We start from the raw sequence: 18,845 nt of genomic DNA, 5'->3' as shown, positions 1-18,845 counted from the left end.
AAAATGGGTTGTTCAATAATACTTCATCTTTCCATGATGTTCATAGCACTTCCTGGAAATTGCCTTGGTAACCCTTGCCAGAGCCCTGTAAAGTAAATCAGTCTTATCCCCATATTGTAGGGAGCGCAACTGAAGTGGTGAGAGCGGCACCTTTCCACATGTGCCAGACTACAACTCCCATTGCCCCAGCCAATGTCTGAGGTTGATGGGAGTTGTAGTCCTAAACATCTGGAGCTTACTGGGTGGGGGCAGACTGCTGTAGTAGCACTGCAGAGGTGAGATTCAAACTGGGAACTTCCTGATCGCTAGTCCACCCTCTTAGCTACTACCTTATAGAGCTCATCTGCTCTTTATCACAGGGGTGTGGAACCTCTGACAGACCGAGGGCCAAATTCCATTTCAGAGAAGTGCTTGGTGTCGCATTCCAGTGGTGGCAGAGCAAAAGGGGTGGGGCCAAAATACAATAAATGGCAGCAAATTGTAGCTGAAAGCTCTTGCCGCCAGTAGCTAAGCCCTTAGGAGAGGCATGTCAACCTTTTCAAATGGGGGAAAAAACTGCACAAAACCCAGGAAACCACTAAATGATCAGCAGTTGGGGGAAAGGGATGGGGCCATCTGAGAAATGCCAAAAGCACCCCTCTTTTACTGGATCTTTAGGCCTACAGTTGTCACCTTCTTTTCCTTTCTTACCATCCACACTCCTCTGCTTTTAATAGCAGCCTGATATGCACAGACCCAGAAGCCCATCATTCCACCTCTATGCCAGGGGGAAAAAAGCTTCACTTACTACATTTCTGCATGTTGGGGCACTGTTGGAGAAGCTCTGGCAGCAAAAGAGAGACAGAAAAAAAGTTGGCAGCAGGACGAATAGCCCCAAGGAGTGTGTGTGTGTGTGTGTGTGTGTGTGTGTGTGTGTGAGAGGGGGGGGGAAGAGTTGGGCTACAGAGCCCATCATCCCTGGCTTATATGGCTGTGGATGGTGGGAGTTGTAGTCAACTCCTCTGGGGACTGCTGGAAATGCTGTTCCCGCTGTTTCTCTGCCCCTGCACTGTGCTCCACCACACGTGACAACATCTCTTTACGCAACTGGGGGTGGGGGTGCCTGTTGGTTCTTATTAACACTGACATCTCCTTTTGATTAAACTCAGACGCCTGCCTGGAATTCCTGAAGGTGTCTGTTGATTCTCTGTTCAAAAAAGCTGAGGTCACCAACCCCGTTTCTGCCAGTGGCTCAGTTGATCTGGCACACAGCTCGCCGAGGGGCAGCTGGAAAGATCAGTGGGCTCTTTGAGCCCCAGCTGCCTGGCCCCTTGGCTGAACCGTGGGTGTTGCAGCAGGTATGGGTAGCAGATTGCTCGCTGCAGACCCCAGATTTCTGCCGACCCCAAAAAGAGTTTGGCCCACATTTACCACAATACATCTCCCCAAGGGCTCAGATGCTATTCAACATCGCCATGAAACCGTTGAGCGCGGTCATCCCAAGTTTTGGGGCGCGCTGTCATCGGTATGCTGACGACACGCAGCTCTATTTCTCCTTCTCGTCTTCTTCAGGTGAGGCTGTGGCTGTGCTGAATCGGTGCCTGGCTGCAAGAACGGACTGGATGAGGGCTAACAAACTGAAGCTCAATGCAGCCAAGACTGGGATGCTGTTGGTGGGTGGTTCTGCTGACCAGATGGATGGTGCTCACCCTGCTCTGGATGGGGTTGCACTCCCCCCGAAGGAGCAGGTCCGTAGCTTGGGGTCCTCCTGGAGCCGTCTTTGTCACTTGAGGCTCAGGTGGCCTCAGCGGCACGGGGTGCCTGCTACCGACTTCGGTTGGTGGCCCAGCTACACCCCTATCTGGACAGGGATAGCCTGGCTTCAGTTGCCTATGCCCTGGCAATCTCCAGGTTAGATTACTGCAGTGCACTCTATGTGGGGCTTCCCTTGAAGACTGTTGTGTCTTTTTATGTCCTGATGTGAATTTTTATTTATATACTTCATACAATGTATTTTGATGGTTTTTAATTTTTGTGACCCCTTCATGGATCACTGCCTTGTTGTGGCGAAGGGGCTTACGTAACTCATTGAAGCCATAAGCTATGCCGTGCAGGGCCACCCAAGACGGACAGGTCATGGCAGAGAGTTCTGACAAAACGTGGTCCACTGGAGAAGGAAATGGCAACCCACTCTAGTATTCCTGCCAAGAAAACCCCACGGAACGTATCACAAGGCTAAAAGAGATGACGCCGGAAGATGAGCCCCTCAGGTCGGAAGGTGTCCAATATGCTACTGGGGAAGAGCAGGGGGAATTCCCAAGTAGCGCCAGAAAGAGTGAAGCAGCTGGGCCAAAGCTGAAAGGACACTCAGCTGTGGATGTGTCTGGTGGTGAAAAGAAAATCCGATGCTGTAAAGAACAATATTGTTTAGGAACCTGGAATGTAAGGTCAATGAATCAAGGTAAGCTGGAGGTGGTCAAACATGAGATGGCAAGATTGAACATCGACATCTTGGGAATCAGCAAACTAAAATGGACAAGCATGGGTGAATTTAATTCAGGTGACCATCATATCTACTACTGTGGGCAAGAATCCCTTAGAAGAAATGGAGTAGCACTCATAGTCAACAAAAGGGTGGGAAAAGCAGTACTGGGGTACAATCTAAAAAACAACAGAATGATCTCAGTACGAATCCAAGGCAAACCATTCAACATCACAGTAATTCAAGCTGATGCCCCAACCCCTGAGGCTGAAGAAGCTGAGGTTGATCTGTTCTATGAAGACCTACAACACCTTCTAGAACTAACACCAAAAAAAGATGTCCTCTTCATCATATGGGATTGGAATGCCAAAGTAGGAAGTCAAGGAATAACCGGGATAACAGGCAGGCATGGCCTTGGTGTACAAAATGAAGCAGGACAAAGGCTAATAGAGTTTTGCTAAGAGAACACGCTGATCATAGCAAACACTCTTTTCCAACAGCACAAGAGGCGACTCTACACATGGACATCACCAGATGGTCAATATCGAAATCAGATTGATTATGTCCTTTGCAGCCAAAGATGGAGAAGCTCCATACAGTCAGTCAAAACAAGACCTGGAGCTGACTGTGGCTCAGATCATGAGCTGCTTCTTGCAAAATTTCGGCTTAAATTGCAGAACGTAGGGAAAACCACTAAACCATTCTGGTATGACCTCAATCATATCCCTTATGAATATACAGTGGAGGTGAGGAATAGATTTAAGGGATTAGACCTGATATACAGAGTGCCTGAGGAACTATGGATGGAGGTCCGTAACATTGTTCAGGAGGCAGCAACTCAAAGAAAAAGAAATGCAAGAAATCAAAGTGGCTGTCTGATGAGGCTTTACAAGTAGCTCACGAAAGAAGGGAAGCGAAAAGCAAGGGAGAAAGGGGAAGATATACCCAACTGAATGCAGAGTTCCAGAGAATAGCAAGGAGAGACAAGAAGGCCTTCTTAAATGAACAATGCAAAGAAATCGAAGAAAACAACAGATTGGGAAAGACTAGAGATCTCTTCAAGAAAATTGGAGATCTCAAGGGAACGTTTTGTGCAAAGACTGGCATGATAAAGGACAAAGAAGGCAGGGACCTAACAGAAGCAGAAGAGATTAAGAAGAGGTGGAAAGAATACACAGAAGAACTATACAGGAAAGATCTGAATGTCCCTGATAGCCATGATAGTGCGGTCACTGAACTTGAGCTGGACATCCTAGAGAGTGAAGTCAAGTGGGCCTTAGGAAGCATTAGTAACAACAAAGCTAGTGGAGATGACAGTATTCCAGCTGAGCTATTTAAGATCCTAAAAGATGATGCTGTTAAAGTGCTGCACTCAATATGCCAACAAATCTGGAACACTCAACAGTGGCCACAAGACTGGAAAAGGTCAGTTTACATTCCAATTCCAAAGAAGGGCAACGCCAAAGAGTGTTCAAACTACCGCACCATTGCGCTCATTTCACATGCCAGCAAGGTGATGCTCAAAATCCTACAAGCTAGGCTTCAGCAGTATGCGAATCGAGAACTACCGGAAGTACAAGCTGGGTTTCGAAGAGGCAGAGGAACTAGAGATCAAACCGCCAACTTTTGCTGGATCATGGAGAAAGCAAGAGAATTCCAGAAAAGTGTCTATTTCTGCTTCATTGACTACTCTAAAGCCTTTGATTGTGAGGATCCCAACAAACTGTGGCAAATTCTGAAAGAGATGGGGGTACCAGACCACCTTACCTGTCTCCTGAGAAACCTGTACGAGGGCCAAAAACCAACAGTAAGAACCAGACATGGAACAACCGACTGGTCCAAAATTGGGAAAGGAGTACGACAAGGCTGCATATTGTCGCCCTGCTTATTTAACTTATATGCAGAGTACATCATGAGAAACGCCGGGTTGGATGAATCACAGGTCGGAATTAAGATTGCCGGGAGAATTATCAACAACCTCAGATACGCAGACGATACCACCCTAATGGCAGAAAGCGAAGAGGATCTCAAGAGCCTCTTGTTGAGGGTGAAAGAGGAGAGTGCAAAAGCTGGCTTGAAACTCAACATTAAAAAAACGAAGATCATGGCATCTGGCCCCATCACTTCCTGGCATATGGAAGGGGAAGAAATGGAAGCAGTGACAGATTTTATTTTCTTGGGCTCCAAGATCACCGCGGACGGTGACTGTAGCCATGAAATTAAAAGACGCTTGCTCCTGGGGAGGAAAGCTATGGCCAACCTAGACAGCATAGTAAGAAGCAGAGACATCACCTTGCCGCCAAAGGTCCGTCTAATCAAAGCTATGGTTTTCCCAGTAGCAACGTATGGCTGTGAGAGCTGGACTATAAGGAAGGCTGAGCGCCGAAGAATCGATGCTTTCGAACTGTGGTGCTGGAGAAGACTCTTACGAGTCCCCTGGACTGCAAGGAGGTCAAATCAGTCCATCCTAAAGGAAATCAACCCTGAGTGCTCATTGGAAGGACAGACACTGAAGCTGAAGCTCCAATATTTTGGCCACCTAATGCGAAGAGAAAACTCCCTGGAAAAGACCCTGATGCTGGGCAAGACTGAAGGCAAAAGGAGAAGGGGACGGCAGAGGATGAGATGGCTGGATAGCATCACGGATGCAATGAATATGGACTTGAGCACGCTCCGGGAGAGAGCGCAGGACAGGAAGGCCTGGCGTGCTATGGGCCATGGGGTCACGAAGAGTCGGACACGACTGAACGACTGAACAACAACAAATTTTTGTGAACCACCCAGAGAGCTTTGGCTATGGTGTGGTATATAAATATAACAAATGAAATGAAATGAATGAAAAGTCCAGAAGCTGCAGCTTGTGCAAAATGTGGCGGCCAGATTGATAGCACAGACCAGAAGATTTGCACATATCACACCAATTCTCCCTCGCTTGCACTGGCTGCCTGTGTGTTGCTGAGCCTGATTCAAGGTGCTGGTTGTGACCTACAAAGCCTTACATGGCTGGGGACCAAAATACCTGACAGAGTGCCTCTCCTGGTATGAACCCATACACTATAAGCAATAACTGAGGCCCTCGTCTGAGGGAGGCTCAGATGCTGGCAACAAAAGAAAGGGCTTTCTTGGTGGCGGCTCCCCAGTTGTGGAATAATCTCCCCAGTGTGATCTACCTGGTGCCAACATTGTCATGTTTTCAGCACCATGTTAAGAGTTTCCTCTGTTCCCAGGCATATATGTCTGTTTCTTTTAAAAATCTGGTATCTTATGTTTTAGCTGTTTTCAATTGTTTTTAAATTTTGAATGTTAGTTATAGGAAGTTTTTATTATCTACTATTTGTGCACAGCCCCCCCAGGGCTTTGGCTATTGGGGTCACCAAGAGTCAGACACAACTTAACAACTGAACAACAACATGTAAACAACCTCTAGTGCAGTGCGAATGGCACTGGCTGGCTTGATGGGTTTCCCCAGAAAACCTGTCACAACAGCCACTGCTCTTGGCATTGCACTAGAGTTTATTTACTCAAGTATAACATAATTTATGGTAGCACTACTGTCCTGCTCTAGATCAAGTCTTGGCTGTTTGCAGGCAAGTACAGGGAATGAGGCAACAGAGTAGTCAAGCTGGCAAGTGAATGGGGAAGCACACAGGCTTCGATCCAAGGAGGTTTAAGCTAAGGTGGGAGTGGTCAAGACCCAGGCAGAGGTCAGAACACCAGCAGTCAGGCAGGCAACAAGGATCAGGCAGCAGGTGTGGTCAAGATTACAAGCAAGAGGTTGGTCGGTCAGTCAGGTTACACAGTCCAGAAGGCCAGGAGCCAGAGCATCAGACACAGGGCACACTCCAGGAAGCAAGGTGCACAGCAGAAGCTCAAAGAACTGGGTTGTTCCAGTGTCAGCTGGGTTTCCAGTGCAGGCTTTTAAGCTCCAAGCCAGCCAGGCCCCACCCAGAGCTCAACTGCAGCAATCAGGGCTCCCTTCCCAGAGCCTACTCCTGAGGAGTCCCTTTCTCCTGAGGAGACCTCTTCTGGAGGCAAGCCCTCCTTCACACAGGAGCCCTGCTAGCCTGCCTCTTGAGGCGATGACACTCCCGGGGACCAGGAGTCCCTCTCTCCTGCCAGGGATGGCCCAGCAGCCACCTCCCCCGAGGGCTTGGGCCCCTGTGGGGCTGGTGGCAGTCCCTGGTCTGGGGTACCCTAGGCTTCTGGGGCCGCCAGCTCCTCCTCTGAGGAGGACTCCTCCAGTCTGGGCATGACAGCTGCTGTCACATTGGATATTGCCCAATATGTGCACTTTGAAATGCACATTTTTCAAAAAAAGACACATTTTCACATGTTTATCAATGCTAGGATGAGCTGAAAAACAGGTAGGGATGTTGGGGAAACCTGTTTGGGGGGTGGAGTTCAATGTGTTTTCCTGGATTTGGTCCCCTAGACTTTGTTCCAGTTCCTGCTGTGGCACCTGACTCAGTCTGCAGTGAATTGGGCCAGTTTGTGGATTTTCTGGGCATTTTGTGTATTTTCTTTTGCAGTTTCTGCAATCGGAGCCAATTTCTGAGCAACTTGCACAAATTACAGCTGAATGTGCACAAATTTGGCCATGATTTGCACAAATTGCTCAGAACTGTGCTTACATTGTACAACCTGGAGGGGAAAAATGCACAAAAATGTTCCCAGATTTTGAGGGAAAGCCTGCAGCTCAGCTCGCAAATGCAAATCGAGTTGTACACATTGCAGAACTCCGTCGACTCAAAAAAAGAAACAGATTTCCCTATGACAGACATCCCTAAAAACAGATCAGAAACAAAAACAGGAGCAAGCTGAAAGGAGCTTGATGGTGAGTTTTGGAGAATTTAGGTGAGCTGGAAAATCACTGTTTCTTCCATCCTCACTCCAGGTAGGACTTGGTTGGTCTCTCTAGTATATAGACCAACTGATTGGTAGCAGCTCACCCGGGTTTCAGCCAGGACTACATCCCAGCCCTATCTGGAGATGAGACCTAGGCCCTTTTGTGTGCAAAGCATGTGCTGTCCAGCTTCTGGGACTTCTGTGAAAAATAAATCAAGTTTCCAGTCCTCATGGTTCTGAATGAAGGGCTGCTTTGGAAGAGGAGGAAGCTGCCATATGCCAAATGAGACTGTTGGTCCTTCTAGCCTGGCATCATCTACACCAGCTTTCCCTGACCTGGTGCCCTCCAGAACACTCTGGATTACAAATCACATAATCCCTGACTATTGGCTATGCCAGCCGGGGATGATGGAAGTGGATGGAAGGCTGGCCTATACTGACCAGGAACCACTGTCCAGGGTTTCAAGCAGGGGGGTTGGGGATTTTGAACCTGGGACCTCCTGCATGCAATGCAGGGGTTCAACCCTTCTAAAAAAGAAGAGGAAAGAGTCTAGTCCTCATGGTTCTGAATGAAGGGCTGATTTAAATAGAAATCTAGGAAGCTGCCTTCTAGTCCATCTAGTATTATCTACAGTAACTGGCAGTGGCTCCCAAGGTTTCAGGCAGGAGTTCTTTAATCCTACCTGGAGATTCAGGGATTGAACTTGGGTCCTTCTGCATACAAAGCAGGGGCTCTACACTGAGCTACCATCCTTCTCCAATCCGTTCTGTGGTCAAAATATCCTCAACCACTTGGTAGGTGAAGACTCATGACCAGGGTGGGTGGGAGGGATCTATGTGAAGGACGCTGGGATCCAAACCTCAATTTGTACTCCCAAATCTGTCTGCTGATTAAAGGAGACATAAAAGATGTCAAGCTCCCCATCCCTAGTTAGGGACGTATCTTCAATGCTCGGCTTTCTTTTCCAATAGGATCTGATCTGATCTGACCCCACTCCAGAAGGATTGGGCTACAACTTCCATCATCCCTCAGACTGGGGAGGATGGCAATTGTAGTCCAGCCCACCAGGGAGGGCACCAGGTCAGGGAAGACTGCTAGAGGGCCAGTAAGATCTTTACTCCCAGGATCCTTTGCTTCTGCCTCTTGGCAAATGGAAAATATTTGTCCGCCACAGAACCTGAATACCTTTTTATCACCATGTGGCTGATGGGTTTTGGCCCTTATTCATGGTCAAGGCTAGGCAAAGTTAGTGTGCCTTATTAATTAAAGCTCTTCACGCAGTCATCACAAGATTAGCTGGTTTATTAAACTTTGGACCCAACAGCCTAGTGAGAAAACAGGACTCAGGAAGTCATGATGAATGGAATTTCTTGTTTAAGATGTAGATGCTGAGATGACCAGGGGCGGCGGGGTGGTGGTGGTGGTGGAGATAAATGGTTTAGGAAACTGTACATTTAATATGTCCTTGAAAGACTCTGGGCGATAAGAAAATCAACTCTGTTTGCGGAGTCTAGAGTTGCCAATTAACCAGAAGGAGAAAAAAACAAAACAAGAACACCCCAGCCTGAACTTCACTTGTTATGTTCCAGAACAGCACAATCTGCAACATCACTAGATGTTGCTTTGTGGAGAGAAGCAGGATCACTAACATCTCCGGGACAAGCTGTTCCTGAAAGCCAGGAGTGTGGGAGAAATGTGTATGACCCATGCCTTAATTTCACACTCTCAAAACTGCTTGCGAGCTGAACCTCGGTTATCCTTCGAAATGCGCACTTCTCCAAAGTTTTGCAATGCCATTCCCCAATCAGGAAATGCATTGGCAAAAATGCGTACGTTGAAAATGACGTTTAAAAAATGCATTATATTAGCCAGGAATTGGGGAACCTGTGGACCTCTAGATGTTGCTGGATTACAATCCCCATCACCCCCAATCATTGGCCATGCTGCCTGGGGTTGATGGGAGTTGTAGTCCATCAACGTCTGGAAGGTCACATGGTCTAAGGAGTGTGCTCAAAGTGTACTTTTGTAAAGAAATACAAGCCTTACAAAATGCTGACAATCGTCCTGTGCCCTCCTTCGAAAGGAAACCAAACCCAGGGAAGCGTTGCACCCCAGAATGTCTCCCTGCTTGAGAGGTTGCAGCAAGAGCCTCCTCCGTCTTACCCACACAATGGGATCCATCTGGACTGGTCATGAAGCCCCGGGGGCAGGTGCAAACGTAGCTGCCTGCTGTGTTGGTGCACTCTCCGCCATCGCAAATGCCGGAGATGCTGCTGCACTCGTCCATATCTGGGGGGAAGAGCAACGAAAAGTGCTGTGAGGTCGGCTAGTTTGCTGGCCACCAGTGGATTGACTAAAAGCATTTTTACCCCAGATTGCAGCCGAAAGGGGATCCCAGAATGGATTACATATGATCAGTGATAACAAGACAGTCCCTGCCTGCAGGCTTACAATTTCAAGGATACAAAACAAGAGGAAAAAGGAATGGGGAGGGCAGAGGGAAAAAAGCAAACTTGGGCACTAATGCGTAAAGTTAAATAGTAGCTCTTGTAATGAACAGCTGGAAACTATTCAGGGAGAGGAGGAACTGGTCTTTCGGCAGGGCTGATGGAATGGCGTAGCTTCCCATAACCCTCTGCTGCGGCCTGATGGAATGGGCACTCAGGGCCTTGATTAAAGATGGCACAATGTCTCTTTATAATGGTGGATGTTTTGTTTATTTTATTTATTTATTAGATTTATTAGCTGCCCATCTGGCAGGCTACCTAGCCACTCTAGGCGGCATACAATACAAATAACAACACAAAATACAACATAGTCCACTAAACAAAACAACATTGCTCTAAAAAATACCCTAACCCACCCCAAACGCCTGCCTGAACAGCCAGGTTTTCAAAGCCGGGCAGAAGTTCATCAAAGAGGGGGCATGGCAGAGGTCACTAGGAAGGGAATTCCACAAACTGGGGGCCACCACAGAGAAGGCCCTCTCCCTAGTCCTCACCAGCCTAGCTGTCCTGGCTGATGGGACAGACAGAAGGCCTTCCAAGGCCGATCTCGTTGAGTGGCCTGTCTGGTGTTGCTGGAGGCGCTCCTTGAGATAGGCTGGGCCGGAACTGTATAGGGTTTTAAAGGTCAATGCCAACACCTTGAATTGGGCCCGGAAAACAACTTCAGCACCGAAGTGGTGTGATCTCGCCGGTGGCTGCCTTTAGTCAGGCAGGCCGCCACGTTCTGCACCAGCTGCAGCTTCTGAACCATCTTCAAGGGTAACCCCACGTAGAGCACATTGCAGTAGTCTAGGTGAGAGGAGACCAGGGCATGAACTACTGAGGGGAGCAGATGGTTAGGGAGGTTGGGGAGCAGCCGCCGTATCAGACGGAGTTGGTACAGCGCCGCCCGGCTCACGGCCGACACCTGAGCCTCCGTGGACAGCTGGGAGTCTAAAGTGACCCCCAGGCTGTGGACCTGGTCCTTCAGGGCAGCCACACCCCATTCAACACCAGGTCAGCCTCCCCCAACCTCCCCTTGTCTCCCACCAACAGTACTTCGGTTTTGTCGGGGTTCAGTTTCAGCTTAGTCCTTCCCATTCGGCCACTCACACTGACTCCAGACACCTGGGCAGGGTTTCTACAGCCAACCTTGGCGAGGATTTAAATGAGAGGTAGAGTTGTGTGTCATCTGCACATTGGTTCCCTGGATAAGGCCATTTGCCTGCAAGGGTCAGGTCCACGAAGCAGCAGTGGGGATGGAGAGCGGCAGAGAGACGGAGTATTTCTAGCTGGAGTTAGCTGGAATGGCATTGAGTCCAACCTTCTGTTTGCTACAGCAGATGCCCCAATGGGAAGCCCATGCAAACAGAGCATGAAGGCAACAAACCTGCTGTGTTGTACATTCCCAGAATCAGCTTATTAGTGGCTCAAGTGAGAACTGCAACAAAATGTTGCAGCTCCTGTTCAGGGTTTCAGCCAGCCAGCTGGCCATGTCCTTTTGTATGAAAAACCATTCCATGCTCTCCCCCTCTGGTTTTCCATCCCCCCTACCACCACAGAAACTTGGTGGCCTTTACACATGCTCAGTCCACATTGGGCTGTTTTGTGGGGTTTCTTCTCCCTTTGGCGTTCTTTTTCCTTAACTTTTTTTTGGGTGGGCACTTCTGTTTGGGGATCCCCTGAGCCTGTTGATATACCTCCCTCTTGTACGTGGATGGTGCCATTTTGGCTATGGAAGGACTGGCATTCAGAGAATGAGTTTGCTGTTAGCATATGACTCTTTTAATGCTAATAAATGCAGATAGTATTTCTCCACAGGCTATGAATTCCCTTGCTGGATCAGACCAAAGGTCCATCTAAGTCCAGCACTCTGTCTTGTGGGTGGTGATGGTGGGAGACATGCTGTTGGCAGGAAGTAGAGAAGCAGGGTATCATTAGCCCAGTGGAAGCTGGTGGCTCCGGGTTCAGTGGGGTTATAAATCCATTCTGGGTTTCAATCAGAACCAGCCAGAACTCTAAAGGAGTTATCAAAAGTGCTGAACCCTATCCCCAAAATAGGGCCTGACGTCAAGCCAGTCCCCCCCCTTGAGTTTCCCCACTCCTGTTCTAAATACTTTCAACATTCTTAAAAACTGTCATCTTCACTGTAGCCTTTGATACTTCCCCAATGCAACCTGGCTCCTTCTTCATGCAATTGTCGACCGTTTCCCCCTTTGGCCCTTTTCTCATCCCTGCTTTTGATTCTCACCTTCACATTTGTGGTTCATCTCACTCTGTTTGTGGCCCGCCAGGCACTTGCACTTGTAGGAGCCCACAGAGTTTAGGCAATTGCCACCTTGGCACAACCCCGGGATGGCCTGGCATTCGTCCACGTCTGGGGAGGGGACACGGATGAAGAGAGACAGTTAGAAGCGAGGGGGGGGGGTAAGCTGGCTTCTCCCCTGAGAATGTTAAGAAATATCACCTCCACCTATGATGGCTCAGCACTCCACACTAGCGAGAAACACAAGGCTCAATTCAGACATAACAGCCAACTGTGGTTTGTCCTAACCACGGTTGAGAATGCAAACCAGGGCTTGAGCTTCCACAGCTACAGATACCATGGTTTGCCCCAGCTTGTCTGATTTTGTTTTGCAGGGGCTCAGCCTCCCATTGCTTTGGTTCAGAGGTCACTGGAGGCAGAGCAAGGGCTGTAACGGCAGCTTACCTTGTGCCAAAACCATGCTGGGGCCAAATCCAGGAGTGCATAACGTTAGGCCCTCCTGGGGGGTCTGAATCTGGCCCTTCAGCATTCCCCAGAGCTCTGCACCCCCTTCACCCCAACCACTGATTGCTTGGCAGTTCCCTGGCTTTTGTGCAGCCCACCCCTCCTCATTCTAAAAAGATAAAATGCCCCTCTGAAGGCTAAGTTTCTAGCAGGAACAGATTTAAGCTAAAATATCCTGGATTTGGGGGGGGGGGGTGTTTTGGCTCTGCCTTTTTTGCTTTTGGGTGGGGCCAAAATACAAAAAATACCAGTTTATTTTAACTGAAAGCTCTTACTGCCAGTAACTAAGCCTGAAGGAGGGAGGGGGGCATTTCAACCTTTTTGAATGAGGGGGAAACTGCAAGAACACTGGGAAACTACCCCAAAATTAGGAATTCAGGGAAAGGGGTGTGACTAGGCATGCCCATCGTGGGGAAATCCAGTTCTTTTTTGTCTCAACGAGTTCTGCTGCATGTACGATTTGCTTTGCATCTGCAAGCTGAGCTGCAAGTTCCCCGAACCCAGCAAACCTTTTTGTGCAGGGTGGTTGGGGGTGGTTGGAAGGTTGTAGAATTTGCGCAAATTTCTGAACAATTGGCGCTAACTCAGCCACAATTTGTGCAAAATTGGCTGCAATTTGCAGAAATGTGGCAGCATTTTGCACAAATTGCTCAGACATTTGTGCAAATGCCACCCCCCCCCCTCCATTCACAAAATTTGTGGGAAATCCATGAACTGGCCTGACTTGCTGCAGATCGCAGCAGGAACTGAAATGAAGTCCAGGAGTCAAGCCTAGAAAAACACGCCAAACTCCACCCCCCAAATAGATTTCTCTGACATCCCTAGGTGTAGCCTTCTGGGAAACCCTGGGGGAGGGGTGAATCTGGCCCACAGGCAGGCCAGATTTGGTCCCTGGGACTGAGTTTCTGCACCCTTGAGCTACAGCATCCCTGCTAGATGGCTATCCAGCCTCCACTTAAATACTTCCAGAGAAGGAGGCAGTGGTTTGTTCCACTGCTGAACAGCTCTCACTGTTGTGGTGTTTCTCCTAATGTTTAACCAAAACCTGCTTCCTTACAATTTCCATCCCTCAATTCTAGTCCTGCCCTCTGGAGCATTAGAGAACAAGCCAGCTCTGTCTCCTGCAGCCTCTGAGATATTTGAAGACTGCTCTCATTTCTCCCCTTTGTCGGCTCTTCTCCAGGCTAAACGTTTACCTTGGCAGGCTCCAGTATGTATGTCGGGGATGAAGCCCCGGCGGCACGGGTGGGGTTGGGCTGGACACATCTCGCAAGGGTGCCCCCAGGCCCTTCCGATGGTGGCACAGCACATGGTCTTGGTGCAAACGATGCCGCTGAGCTGCCCTTGGCACATCTGGTTGATGACTTGGCTGAAGCAGGGCCCCATGCGGTAATCTAGGGAAGAAGAGTCACCTAGAGTGAGCACGCTTTGATGTGGAGGTGAGCATGCACAAGGAACAGAATGGTAACAGCATGCATGTCTGTTACACATAGTCAGCCAGAAGCCTGCATGTTTCCTATAGTAGTGGAGCTACAGGCAGTTTACACCTGAAAGGATTGTGCTGGAACTGGGAACCAATCAAAAACATGAGCACCTGCCTAAATATTGTGTATATCAGGATGGGCAAAAGGTCAATCAAGATCTCCTGTTAGATCTCTGAGTGCAGTATTCTATGAATAATTACATTTTTACATGTGAAAGCAGTGGCCCGGAACTCCTTGCGTGTGTGGGTATGCCCTTCCCTTGACCTTGATGGGCCTTGACCAGGTAGCCTGGAGTTATCAACAAAAGATTCAAAGTTGGACTCTCTATGGGTGTGGGTTGTTTAAGCCCTTCAAGAAGTTATCCCCTGATTGCCTGATGAGTTCATTCCAGGAATCATTCCCTTTGGGGCCCCGTGAAAGGATTGTCTGGGTTAGGTACCCAGGAATCCAGAGTCCCTTCCCTTGTGTTCAGAACCGTGGAGATGGCAATGGAGAAACCACGTTGATGAGGATCTCAGTCACGGTAGTAGTGTTTAGCTTCAGACTGTTCTGGAATTACACAGCACCTATAGCTGCTGACCATCAGCTATATGATTTCTGAAGAGTGTCAGCAGACACAGACTTCTGATCACCATGAGGTGGACGGGCCTGGCTAAGTTGTGGGCTGCTCGCCAAGTGCGGGAGGGGCTCAAGCGTGGTCCAGGGACCGGCAAGTGGGGGCTGGGCTGGTGCCTGGAGAACCCAGATTTGGGGGGGGGCGCTCATCCACCCCTAATTTTTTGCAAGTCATTCTACCCTGATATAATATGTTTGTTGTGGTCTTTCCCCTAACATATGTATTTTTGCACACACGTTTCCTTAATATATGCATTTTGTGCACTTTTTAAAAAGGTGCGAATTGCATCACAATGTTCTGAAAAGTGCAGATTTTGGTGTGAAAGTATGTCCCAGTTCGCATCTAGGTTCAGGAAGTGTGAATTGGGTACATTCCTATAAAAATTTGGGCCAAACGAATTTCAAGCCCATCTCTACATTTTGCATCCAGCTCTGGTTGGTGGACCTTGGAGTTCTAGGAAAAACAACAATAACACACAAAAGAGATGCTGCAAGCCTGACATTTGCCCACAGCTGGTCTGTACCTGTTTCCTACCTGTCCAACCTTCATCTTTGCAACTAATGCCTCCATTGCAGGGGTGTTGGATGTTTTTCAGCCTGAGGGCTGGATTCCATTTCAAAGATGTTCTCAGGGGCTGCATTCCAGTGGTGGACAGGGTTGAAGGCAAAAGGGGCAGGGGCAAAGGAAAACGGGGCAGGGCCAAAATACCAACAATGCCATTCTATTTAACCTTAAAGGGTTAAATAACAAGGGAGAGGGCCTTCTCGGTGGTGGCCCCCCAATTATGGAATGATCTCCCCAGTGAGGCCCACTTGGCACCAACATTGCTATCTTTTCGGAGCCAGGTTAAGACCTTTCTCTTCTCCCAGGCATTTGACAGCAGATGATAAGTTTAATCAATCCTGGATTGTCTTATGGTTATGGTTGATTGCTTGAGATTGCTTGTTTAAAGTTGTTTCAGATATATGTTCTCCTGTGTATATTGTCTGTTCATGTGGTTTTTTACATAAATGGCTTTTAATCTCTGTATACTGTATTTTTAATGTTTTTGATCTTTGTAAACCGCCCAGAGAGCTTTGGCTATTGGGCGGTATAGAAATGTAATAAACAACAACAACAATAATAAAGCTCTTACTGCCAGAAACAAAGCCTCAGGAGGAGAGGCATTTCTACTTTTTAGAATAGGGGGAAAGCCCCACAAAAGCTGGGAAACCACCAAATGATTGGTGGTCAGGAGAAAGGGGAAGGAGGTGTGGCCAATTAGGAAACTCCCAGAGGGCCAAATTTGGCTTACAGGCCTAATGTTCTGCACCCCTGCTCTGTAGGCTGCCTGGGTTCCATGCGTAGCATGGTAAATAGCTGAATCAGCAGGAGATGCAAGATGTATGAGAAATTCATTTCAGTTTATTTCTGATCAGGATTTACTCAGTTAGCACCTTCCAAACCAAATATGGTCTCAGACTAGGGATGTTGGAGAAATCCACAATGGAAACGAACGAGTTCGGATTTCTATGAATCCTACGCATGGATTCTGCAACAGACCAGCTTTTCCTGAGTCACACGGATTCTGTGGACTTGCGGATTGGTGGTTGTTGTTTTTTTACTTTCCAGAATTTTACACAAAGTTATTTGTAGAAAAATAGTTTGTGCATTTTGCAGGGGTTTGTGCATTATCACAAGTGTGAATTTGCACAAATTTGGGAACTGGGAAAAATCCGACTCCATCAATGAGTGGACGATGGAACGAAAGGCACCTGACAATACATGAAACACATAGAATCATAGAATAGTGGGGTTGGAAGGGGCCTACAAGACCATCGAGTCCAACCCCCTGCTCAATGCAGGAATCCAAGTCAGAGCATCCCTGACAGATGGCTGCCCAGCCTCGTCTTGAACGCCTCCACTGTGGGAGAGCCCACCGCCTCCCCAGGTAATGGGTTCCACTGTCGTATTGCTCTAACAGTCGGGAAGTTTTTCCTGACGTTCAGCCAGAATCTGGCTTCCTGTAACTTGAGCCCATTATTCCATATCCCGCACTCTGGGATGAGCAAGAAGAGATCCTGGCCTTCTTCTCTGTGACAGCCTTTCAAACACTTGAAGAGCACTATCCTATTTTCTTAAAGTGTGGTGCCCAGAACTGGACACAGTACTCCAGATGAGGCCTAACCAGTGCTCAGTAGAGGGGAACTAGTACTTCCCAGGATTTGGAAGCTATACTTCCATTAATGCAGCCCAAAATAGCCTTTGCCTTTTTTGCAGCCACATCACATTGATGGCTCATGTTCAGCTTGCAATTGACAACAGTTCCAAGATCCTTCTCACTTGTAGTGTTGTTGAGCCACGTATCCCCCATCTGGTAACCGTGCATTTGGTTTCTTTTTCCTAGGTGCAGAACTTGGCATTTCTCCCTATTAAATGTCATGCTGTTGTTTTCTGCCCAGCGTTCCAGTCTATCAAGATCCCTTTGAATTTTGTTTCTGTCTTCCAAAGTATTAGCTATCCCGCCCAATTTTGTGTCATCTGCAAATCTGATCAGCATTCCCCGCACCTCCTCCTCCAAGTCATTAATAAAAACAGATTTTACAAATCCATCCATCCCTAACTTGGACGCAATCTGCAGTCAAAGCCTATACATTCCTGAGCTTGTAACGTAATTTATGGACACCCCCCCCACACACACACACAATGTGTTTGACAGCATGTGTACCTTTGACTCAGTGGGAGAAGAATGCGTCCATTTCACAGATGTGCACAATTGATGTGCCCATCTGGAAAAATATGCACAAAAATACGCACGGATTTTCATGTGACAAGAAAAAGAAGAAAGTTCGCAATCTGATATGGACTTGAGTTGGAATGAGCTTCGAGATGGAATCTGGAGAACTTCCATGAGCTTGTGCTTTGCAGATTCGCATGTCCCTGCCAAAAGCTAGCCAGCTCCAGAAATCCAGGGAGGCTTTCTCCTCCCTCTGCAGTCATCATGTCTTTCCACACCACCCAAACAAGGCCAAATGTTTTCGAGTAGCGGGGATCTTGGAGTGATAGGAAACAGATTGTGGAACATGCCTTTTGTCAGGGTGGAAACTGAGCCCAGAGAGCCTCAGAGCAGTTCGGATTCTGAGGAGGATCAGTAATCCGTGGGAGAGGGGCCAGCTCATCCCTCACAGGCTCAGCACCTGGCAGAGATTCCTCCTGCCAGCATTCCTAAGATAGATAGCGACCCTGGCAGTGAGGGAGTGCGAGAAGGGGGCTTCTTAGATGCTCGATGCAGACGCAAAGAGCGACGAGCGATGGAGGGTGCAGAAAGGAGGCATAGTGCCCGTTTGGCGCGCAAGCAACAGCTGCCTCCCATGGACCCAAGGGAAAGAGGGAGGATCTCTCCCTAGCCCATACGTTCTGGATCTTCAAGTGACTCTCTTTCAAACGGGGATCAGCTGCCTACTTGAAGCTTAGGCCACCCTGCTGTTCCTTGCTTTAGTCGCTGGTAATTAGCATCTGAAGGAGTCATTAAGTTGTAAAAGGATTAAAGCTTTGAAAAGAAATCCTTTCGTCTGTGTCTTCAGTTGGCTATTGGAAGCAACTGGGGAGAGGCCGCCAAGGTGCGCCTGACACCTCTCTTGCATATTTTTCAGCCTAGCAAAGTATCTTCAGCTCGTTAAAAGTGACCACTGACAGACCAAAACTTCATGTGTAACTGTTTAGCTCATCCCCCCTGCAAGATGAAGGGGGGGGGGAATAAAATCTGTTCATAATGGGGAGCAGTTGGGTTCCCCCCTTTTCAAAAAAGGAAAAGGAATTAAAACTAGCTGGGGGGGGGACTCATTCCCCCTCTTCCCAGAGAAAAGCTCTTTGATGAATGACAAGGGGAATTTTCAGGGGAGTGATGTTACAACTTCCAAAAAGCACATATGACAATATTTGACTTAATTACATTTATTTATTTAAAATATTTTAGGCCATTTATAGCCATGTAAAACCCACTCTTCCTCCAAGGTGATAAACATGGTTCTCCTCCCTCCCCCATTTTATCCTCACAACAACTCTGTGAGGTATGTTGGGGTGAGAGCTGGTGACTGACCCAAGATCACCCAGTGACCTTCATGCCAAAGGGGGGATTTGAACTCAGGTTCCCCCAGTCCTAGCTTGACATGCTAACTTAGACTTCCTCAACTTGGAGCATTC

At 48.1% G+C, this 18,845-nt stretch overlaps 1 protein-coding gene across 1 annotated transcript in view; it reads right to left on the bottom strand.

The window, feature by feature from the left end:
* Positions 1-18,845, bottom strand: part of LOC146334107 (fibrillin-2-like) — a 172,520-nt gene that overhangs the window by 84,362 nt on the left and 69,313 nt on the right. The window contains exons 6-8 of the mRNA XM_084825045.1: positions 13,760-13,957; positions 12,045-12,170; positions 9,471-9,596 (exon numbers count right to left, since the gene is read on the bottom strand). Of these exons, the coding sequence (XP_084681171.1) occupies positions 9,471-9,596; positions 12,045-12,170; positions 13,760-13,957 (450 nt within the window). The remainder of the gene's footprint in view (positions 1-9,470; positions 9,597-12,044; positions 12,171-13,759; positions 13,958-18,845) is intronic.

Source organism: Heloderma suspectum, chromosome W (assembly GCF_057233095.1).
Source record: "Heloderma suspectum isolate Gila_16-S chromosome W, 16-S_ref, whole genome shotgun sequence".
In the NCBI taxonomy this organism is placed as follows: Eukaryota; Metazoa; Chordata; class Lepidosauria; order Squamata; family Helodermatidae; genus Heloderma; species Heloderma suspectum.
Note: the sequence above shows the minus strand (reverse complement) of the source record. Positions and strands in the feature narration are given on the sequence as shown.